General features: G+C 32.9%; 1 protein-coding gene across 2 annotated transcripts in view; it reads right to left on the reverse strand.

The window, feature by feature from the left end:
• Window positions 1-9,681, reverse strand: part of LOC133174124 (uncharacterized) — a 72,889-nt gene extending 63,208 nt beyond the window's left edge. For both annotated transcript variants that reach the window (XM_061309167.1, XM_061309166.1), the window contains exons 1-8: window positions 9,255-9,681; window positions 8,481-8,522; window positions 6,875-7,058; window positions 4,349-4,725; window positions 4,152-4,187; window positions 4,030-4,068; window positions 3,040-3,087; window positions 2,159-2,194 (exon numbers count right to left, since the gene is read on the reverse strand). In XM_061309167.1, coding sequence (XP_061165151.1) covers window positions 2,159-2,194; window positions 3,040-3,087; window positions 4,030-4,068; window positions 4,152-4,187; window positions 4,349-4,725; window positions 6,875-7,058; window positions 8,481-8,522; window positions 9,255-9,666 — 1,174 coding nt within the window. In that variant the 5' untranslated portion in view covers window positions 9,667-9,681. The remainder of the gene's footprint in view (window positions 1-2,158; window positions 2,195-3,039; window positions 3,088-4,029; window positions 4,069-4,151; window positions 4,188-4,348; window positions 4,726-6,874; window positions 7,059-8,480; window positions 8,523-9,254) is intronic.

Raw genomic sequence — 9,681 nt, forward strand, 5'->3', positions numbered from 1 at the left:
ATATAGATAATAAAACGCATAATTAATCTTAAAGTCTTAATATCGCTTTCTGATTTGATGCTTTTCTTCCCATTTAAAATTAATTATTCGGAAAAGATATGATTAAATTAGGGATGTTGAATTTTATTTTTTCTATTACTCTCATTTTATGAAGATTTGTAACGAATGAGTTAAGAGTAAAATCGTTAGTTTTAGATATACGAAACAGATAAGAAAAGTTTAAGATAATTATAAACTCAGTTATCATTTCTTGACTAAAATTTTACTCACAGTGCATATTTACACTATGTATGTTTTTGCAAGAATAATTACAGTTAATGTGAGAATGCTGGTTTTTTTCTGAAGAAGAAATTAATATTTGAAATATTTCCTTTTCCGAGGTCTTTATGTCAAATAGGAATGCATTGACAAAACGTAATTTGAAGACCTTGATCCAGTACTGAAACTCTTGGTAACAGTTACTAAACAGGCAATCCTGTCAATCCTATAGTAAAATTTCATATTTTGAGTAGCTGCAGTGAAACGTCAGGAATTGATTACCACAACGATGAATTTACAATGGTGAGTTTTCACAAAAAAGGAGTTGCTACCGCTCTTGGTGTATACCAAAGAACAAATCACCTTGATCTTTAATACATGAGGCACATACAAGAAGCCAAGAAGTTCGTGAAGCCTCTGTTAACAGATTTAACATTTCATAAAAAGCAAATATGCAGTCAACCTTAAAAGCAAACTTAGAATACATTTGGTATCTGAGTATTTGAATTTTGGGCAAAATATTCTTTATTTAAAAATTTGCATATAACTTTTTAAGAGTGTAGAAACAGTTCTTAAAGGATTTCTTTTTATGAGCGAGGTTTTCTATTCTTTTGTACAGAGCAGATGGTCAGACAAGCGTTTTTATTGGTTTGCAGATTGTTGCTATATTGAGTTCAATGGTTTGAGGCAGAAGTACCACGATAAAGAGCGGGTTCTGCCTTCATCTGTAATGCTGCGTAATCTTAATTCTTTTAAATATTCAAAGTGAATTCATCCTCTCTTGCACATTATGCATTGAAGTAGTCACATTTAGCAATAATAAGCAAACGCCACTCAGAGGGGAAATAGTGTCAAGTATCTGCTTTTGTCAGCATATTTCATTTAAATCTGAGAGATTAACGCATACGATGTTTGATATTTTAGACAGACAGGTTGGGCAGCACCACAATTCGCCAGTATCCTTACCGGAACTTTATCAACCCATAAACACGATAATTTTTTTTCCATATGTAGATAGCTCTCTCCGAGTTTTAGCTGATCAAGGGGGAAACTTGATATTTGAAGTATCTATTGCAATAATTAGCAAAACAGTATATTTGGGTATTTCCATCGTGTAATGGTATGTTATTGCTATTGGTTGGTTGGTTGTTTATTGTTTTACGTCTTTCAAGAGAATTTTTCACTCATATGGAGACGCCACCACTTACCGATGGAGAACTGCAAATTTTGACCTATACTCGGCACTCAGGGCCACTGAGCAGTCAGGAATCTTTTTCGTGGCAGCACCTATTGCGACACGGGACCTCGGTTTATACGGTCTCATCCGATGGACCGGTCTCCAAGTCCCACAGTGGGATTCGAACCCGCGACGTAAGGATCAACTCATTACTCCGAACGCTCTAATCACTGCGCCACGCGGGCGACTATTGCTATTGCTATTTGTAAGCAAGGAGATCTTTTTTATCAATCCAACACTAAAGTGATATATATCACTTATTGTCACACTTCATTTTGATAAGAAAATATTTGCCATAGATAATATTGTGGGAGGGGTTATATCAGAGATGTCTTATTTTTGTAGAACTTCTCACTGCAGTCAAAAACAAAATATTCCATTCTAATAATTTTAGCATTAAAAATTGTGAAGAAACTTTAAATAAAAAAATATTTAAGGCTCGAAATGGATTACTAAAATTACCTGTTATATGTTATGTGATAAATTACTTTTTAATGTGTATTGGCATTGTTAGATACCACTTTTATATTTCGTCCCAGGAGGATCACAAATCGTTCATTAGATCTTTTAACAATAAATGGAAGTACACAACAGAAATAAATCACTTGTTGAAAACATTTTCATGATCATTAAATTCATAGATTAAAAACGTTTTCGTATTACCTTTCTGTTTTGAAGGTCCAGTAGGTGCAGAAATTTCTAAAAGGAAAAAAAATCATGATCAGAATTATATTATACAGTTCTTTATATAACGATTCAAGTTGCTTGCTTCATTCATTTTTTTTTCAAATAAAAAGATTGAATACTTATTTCGATACCATTAAAAAGGCATTTCCTTATAAATTTAAAATTCTTAGAGAATATATACAGGAAACAAAATTATTGGTTAAGTTACGTAGTAAAATGTGTTCTTAAATGTCTTAAGAAATAATCACAAAACGCATAATAAATAGTGAAAATGTAATATTTATACAGGACTACAGGTTTTAAAATATTGCACTTTGTGCTTTCTTAAAGCTTTTTTCTTCACATAATAAAATTTCATAACAATATATAAAATCACAGATATTTCACTAAATACTAAGACAGAAAATGTAAAAAAAAAAAAAACAAACTTCCTAAGTACTTTATTGTAGAAAACAGAAATGAATGGATTATGATTTTGTATTAGGATACGTAAATCTTTTAATATAAAATGTCAGTAAAATTGCGTGTTTATGTTAACATTTACTGAAAGAACTAACAAAACAGTAATACAGTCCTTAGGTATGAATACGTCTATTATGTCAATTATAGACGCTTTGATACGCTATATACTGTTACGTCATACTCCTGAGTACGTGGTAAATCATGAGGTATTTAAAAATTTTATAATTCATGACGGGCTCCAACTTCATCCAAATAAATATGTGCTCCATTAAAAATACATTTTTACCTTCATTAACCTTGAATGAGTCCATAGTAACTTTTGAAAATCTTTTTTTTATTAGGGGTCGTAGATAAATGTTTTGAAGTCAAGGTATAATTTGAGTGCGCATGCTTACTTGAAGATGTGAAGATTGTAGGAGGCGGAGGAGGTGGTGAGGTGATAACTGAAACAAATCAACCGTGAAAATAAGACACCATTGTGCTTTAGTGCCTGTCTGTGCTCGAAATCATTATTCTTTATATATATAACATTCATTATGAGAACACACATCTTAGCTAACATTACTGTTAAAAGTTTTTCTGTAAAAATAAGTGAATTCTGATTCAAAGAAAATTGTTTCGTAACATTATCGTTTTAAGCATTTAAATTTTAAGAGCTTTGAAAAATATTACTTACCATATTAAAGTAATGAGGTGATCAAACCAAGCTGATATTGTGTTAGTACAAAGTACAACAAAAATGTCATAGTAACAGAAAACATAAAAATTGATGCAAACCAATTCATTTTGCTTCGTCATACACGTATCTTAGTCTCATAGAACTTGTAATTTTTCTAGGAAATTTTTAGGTCGACTCCATTATAAAGCAACTCAGACCAAATAAATTTTAATGTATTTTTTCGTCCAGCATAGATCGAATTTGAAGTTTTTAAGGAAAATGCAAGATAACTTTATGGCTTGCAAAATGGTTGGTTTGTATTCATAGCAAAAACAAAAGACGGAATCATAATCAGAACTGTAGGTCATTCAGTGCTCACATCAATACAATACAACCTGAAATATTGTCAAAATTTTAGAAGTACATGTACAAAAGTGAAGAAACAAGATCACAATATCACTAGGCTACTACAAACAGTTAAACACATATAGAGAATTGTTGATATTTAGATAGTTTATACGCGATAATATTTACAAATTAGAACATAGAGAGGTGGCAAGTTTGTAAATCTGTTATTCTTAATTATAAAATGAAGTGTAGAAATTTAAATTATTTTCTAAAAACTATGTACTAAGCAAAGTGCCCGATTAGTGTAGCCATTTGTTATCAACACAGGGTATTTGACAGTGCAAAAAATGAAAGAAAAAAAATCACACCCTATACATACCATACTCTTGTTGTGGTGGTGTTGTAGATATCATCTGATCTAAAGAACAATTAGAATATGACGACTATGCATGCTATTTGAACTATTTTTAATTTTAATTAAATCAAAAAGCAAATATGTACCTTTTAAATCAGGAGTCACATCAGACAAAGCCCGGACTAAAATTGAAGAAAAAGATAATTTTAAGTAAATGAAGTTAACACCAGAAACTTGTAATAGATGATGAGATATAGATAATTAAACAAAGAGATTGTAGTGTTTGAATCGTCATTGGTATCATATCAAATGTATTTTTTACCAAGTCATCACAATCACTCACATATTCTGAGTCTTCGAACTATGTCCTCACTAACTCGTGGTAAGCGTGAGTATTCGGAAACACTCAAAACATTATCGGCAGTTGAAGCCAGGGCGGCTGGTTCATCCTTAGAGTAAGTCCCAACAGCAACACTGAAAATCTCCATTAGATTAACATCTTCTAGTTTTCTTTTCATTCGATTTTCCATCAGGTTATCAGCATTAACAGTTGACTGTTGGTCTGTTATGAAAAACAATGCTTTGGGAGTTTCGTCTTGTGGAAGAATTCTAGATACTGCGTCAAATACCGAAGCAGCATTAACTGTCCTTCCCGCAAAAGCCCTCTCTCTGTCGACTGCATAATCAATGGAAGATAACAAATCGCTTTTTGACATCGATCTGCATAATAATAATAAAAACAGTATTTTTTAAATTATAGTTACAGCTGAACACTGGCTCTATAAAAATATCCCCTGTAAAAAAAAAGATGTGAACTTCAATTTGATAAAAAAAAAAAAAAAAAAAAAAAAAAAAAAAAAAAAAAAATTGTTGCTATTGCAACAATTAGGTTTCCCGCTCTTATATGAAATTGCATGAATTGGTTTTTTTGGTATGTACAGAAACATGTACAGTATTTACTATTAGTAGTAGAAGTAGTGATTATCTAGAAAATGTCCAGTCAGTACTTACGGTAATTTGATTTTTACTGCAAAAATGAGAGGAGCTTTCGTAACTTAGATATTATATATATTCATTATTGTGTCTAGGAAAAAAAATGCATGTATAGACTAGTTAAGAAAAAGTGGAAGTATCAAGAAAAATGTTGTTTCAGTACTTATTGTACTTTAATTTTATTGGAATCGAAGGTAGCCTCCGTCTTTATATATGATATTGTATGCATATTGTAATTTTTTCTAGTAGTTAAACATGTATATACTAACTAAATGCAAGTAAATGCAGGGAATATCTGGAAAATGACCTTTCAGGCAAAACAACGAGTAGGTTTTCCGTCCGATTTTCAGTATCACTGCTGGTAAAATTGATAAAGGTTAAGTATTGGTTCCAGACCAAAAATGATGTTGATCTGTATTTCGTATACTTTATGAATAAAATCTAAAACAAATTGACATGATTCATTGACAGTCTCGGTGTAGTATCGACAGAATTCATGAGAATTCCTCACGTATTACTTTTGCTTAACACCTTAAATAAAATGTACCGAGCATATCTGCAGGGATCAGTATATTTTTGTGTTGAAAATGTGAAGGATATTCTTCCTATTTGTGGTGTTATATCTGAAATCTCAGAAATACCAGAGGCCAAACGTCTGTTCCCTGACCGATATGAATGATAGAATGATAGTAATGCGTATTGTAGAGTGTTTATGTTTACTGGCTACGTAGATCACTTGCAAACTGATTGAACTGTAGGTTATGCTACTGATCTTACCTATGATTGATTGATTGTATGTTGTTTTACGTCCTATCCGAGAATTTTTCACTCAAAAAAAGACATCATCATATACCAGTGAAGGGCTTCAAATATTTACACTTGACTCCGCACTCATAGCCATTGAGCAATGAGGGATTTTTAGCGGTCCAACGCCTACAGTGACCTATCAGTTTCTTATGTCTCATCCGAAGGACTTGCAATTATCAATTCAAAGTACCGACCGCTTGGCGAAGGAACAGTTGCTATTTATTGCAGCCCGGAGGACCGGGCTGCTCTATACATATAAGTTTAAGTGTTGGTATATGGGGATTGAGGTGGGAGAAGTTATTCAGAATTAAAGGTTTTCTAAACATTAAAAAGATTGTTAATCAGAATGTTCTTTCCCTTTATACATTGTAAATTACGAGATACACAATATATTTACTTCCATAAAGTGAATCTGTAAAAATATATATGTTTTTCATATTTAATATATAAAGTTGCTTATCATTTACTATCGAAAAAACGACAGGTCCCTTTTTTTAGAACATCGAATTTCACTTATCGCATAAAAAATTAAAAAGGTACTTGACACAGCTCGTGTTTTATAGTCTTAAGGTGAAAGACATTTTTGAAAATAAGTGATGCGTGTGTCTGGTTTCAAATTATATTTTATGCAGCCAGAATTTACTTGAGGAATTGATAAAGTTTAAAAGGGTATCGTTTTTGTTCGATTTTCATCCGACTATAAGTTTTCAAAATATTCTCGACTATCGTCTCCATCATTTAGACGCATGCCTTTTTCACACATATCAAAGCGGTTTGATGATCAAGACTCATTTCCATTGTTTACTTTATTTATTTCCCGGGCGACAATTGATGGTTACATCAATGTTTTCTTGTTTTTTATCGACTTAGGTCTGGCCTGAACCCACTGTCTTCCGATCAGGGAGCGAGACCTCTAACGACTGAGCTAGGGTGACGGTTGGTCTAATGTTGGAATTTTTCCGATTTTGATGCTATATCATTAAAAGATATTGGTCCATTGACTGTTTCTTTTTGAGTATTCGCTTTTTAGCATTTGCATTTGAAAATTTCCAGAATCTTCAAAAATTACCTTGAAAAGTTGACATAAGTTGTCGCTTGATCGCTGTATCCTATAATAGCAACCTTTAGTTTTCCGCTTTCAATATCCGCCCTGCGCAGTACATCATTGAAAAACTGTTTCAGTAAATTTGCCTCGTCCGTCTGTATTGTTGATGACACATGGAAGGCAAAAACAATCTGTGCCTCATCACCATCTAAAATGAAAATCATATTTTTGGAAGAATCATACAAAATATTATCGTGTTGCACTGCATCCGAAATTATTGAAAGAGAAAGGAACCATTCTCCTTACGCTAATAGACCATCAGCGGCTCCTAAGTTCAAAATCTCTGACCAAAACATAAAAAGAGTTTAAAAAATTCTACGAAATTATCATATTTTATGGATTTAGTTTTTGTGAAAACCCCTCTGCAAGGAATATACATATAATTATATAATTATAAATATAATTCAGTACAAGGCTTGCGCCCACGTAATTTTGTCCCCAAGGAACCTGCAATATTTTTGGAATGCAAGAAAATTGTTCATAAGTGAAAAGGTGAAAATAAAGAACAGTAATCGATCTAAAAAAAAAAAAAAAAAAAAAAAAACATCTCCCATCGACCGATCAGACCCGCCGCGAGCCCTATGTATTGATCAGGTAGATAAAATATTTCGTAGTCGTTTAGTATGAAACACGTCAGCCAAAATATGACCCAATGATATGTAATATGTACTAACTAGGTCATTATCACTACCATAGAATTTACGAAATGATGACATTAAATGAGGTTGTTGAAATCCCTGTAACATCAACTAATCTCTCAGTAGTCCGCCTTGATTTAAAAATTGATCGTACTCAGAGCTTGAGTAACGAATACTGGTATGTTTGAGAGACATTAATCCAATATGCAGGTGATAGCAGAATAATACTACATAAATAAGGAAAATTAACGAAGGAAAAGCTGTTCATCTCGTTTGTCATATAAAAAAAAACTCAGTCGCCAGTTTGTCCCCATCGGCTATAGCCAGCAAAACATCCAAATATGAAACAGATGTGGCAGACTCCGTGGTATCTTTTATTCTGAGTTCACCTGGATATATCGAGTCGACAAATGAGTGGAAGTAACTATTATTAATTGATAAAACGTCGTTGATATAATAGTATCTGAATGTGGAGTCGAAGGCCACAGCAAGTATTCCCCCTCCTCCCATGTAGAAGCCCCTGAACAAACTCTGCTTCATAGGAATATAAGAACAGGTCGGTTAATAAAAGAGCACATTTATTGCCAATCTGAATTCCAACAGTTTGTTGGAAGACCTGGTCTCCGATACTACATAGATGTTGTCAATTATGAACTCCAGTATCCTCTTTCTATCAACTTCACAGTCCTTGTGTATAGAATCAGAGTTGTTTTTTTTTTTTTTAAAAAAAAATCATTAATTTTGTTGATGACCAATCACCTTATTATTGAAGAACCTGTTGTCTATGTTATCAAAAAGCCTTGTTTTTAATACAAGTTCTTCTCAATGAAAAAAATGACCCAAAGATTGCATAGTGTATAGAAACAAATACTATAAAACATAGATGTAAATACCAATTAATTACCGTAGAACACTTAGAAAAAATGCCTTACTTCTTAAAAGGTTTCGTTTCTGGGCTTTTTGCTGTTCTAAATCTGAAAAAAAGATAATTATAGACAAAGAAATAGTCAACGGTTGATGTTACTTTGAAAAATTAGTACTTCACAAGCGGTGAAACAATGTGAGTAGTATTAGTACACAAAATGTGCGAACCTTTGCAACGAAATGGAAAGAAAAGTACCGATGGCTTGCTGATGTTGTACAATGAATGATTATTGCTAAGTATAGGACGATATATTTGTTGAAAGCGCTTGTGAAGATGATTCGTGGTATCACTATTCATGACGGGCCCCGTCATTTTAAAAGAAAAACGTCCGCTCCTTATCAGCTTTCGACTGTCTGTCCCATTGATATTGTTTACGAACTTCGCGTCCATTTTAGCGGTATAATTGAACATATTCGATTGAATATTGCATAGAGTACGCACAATGTTTATCAATATTCCTGACGCATCATCTTTCATAGGATCTAATAAACCAAATTTAAGTTTTGATGTCGAGCTGTTGGAAAACGTTTCCAAAGTATTATTAACTGTTTTTAGTAATTCACAAATATTTCCATCCTCAACAGTTTGCTCTATTGATGCGACTAGTTTTTCGGTAAGGTTATGAAATGTAATTTTCGCATTTTGACGGTCAGTGCCAGAAGGGAGAGAAAATTCAGTCCCAAAGATAAAACAAGCTGAAAATTAGGAGAACATTGTAAAGAAACCGATTGAAAGTGCGTCCTGATATGAAGAAGTAAATACGAGTTGTTGATATACTTACCAGTACGTTCTAGTGCACTACCACCTGTTCTTGTGTGTATCTCCCTTTCTAATTGCGGAGAAACTGCTCTTTCTAACAAAGGATCAAACCTGTTTTCTGTGGTATTATCATATTCACTACTTTTTGTTGTTATAATATTAAATATAGTATCAGTAGTAGTGGTGAAAGTAGTAGTTTTAAAAGAAGGAGAATGTATAGGGGTTTTAGTTGAAGTCTCCCTGGAGGGGGTTTGTTTTGTATTGTCACGTATCTTGTTATCCAATATTTCGTTAGTATAATTCACTGTCTTTTCTTTCGAGACTTCATCACTACCACTGATGACATTCCATTTCGCTGACGTTTTATTTCTTTCTTTTTGAAATTCAGTCGTGGCGTGGTCTTCTGGAAAAGCTGATGTAGTTGTGTCATCCATATCTGGTGAAACTGT

The sequence above is a fragment of the Saccostrea echinata genome, unplaced genomic scaffold, assembly GCF_033153115.1.
Source record: "Saccostrea echinata isolate AGI-Se365-2 ecotype Australia unplaced genomic scaffold, CSIRO_AGI_Sech_v1 ptg000057l, whole genome shotgun sequence".
NCBI classification, from domain to species: domain Eukaryota; kingdom Metazoa; phylum Mollusca; class Bivalvia; order Ostreida; family Ostreidae; genus Saccostrea; species Saccostrea echinata.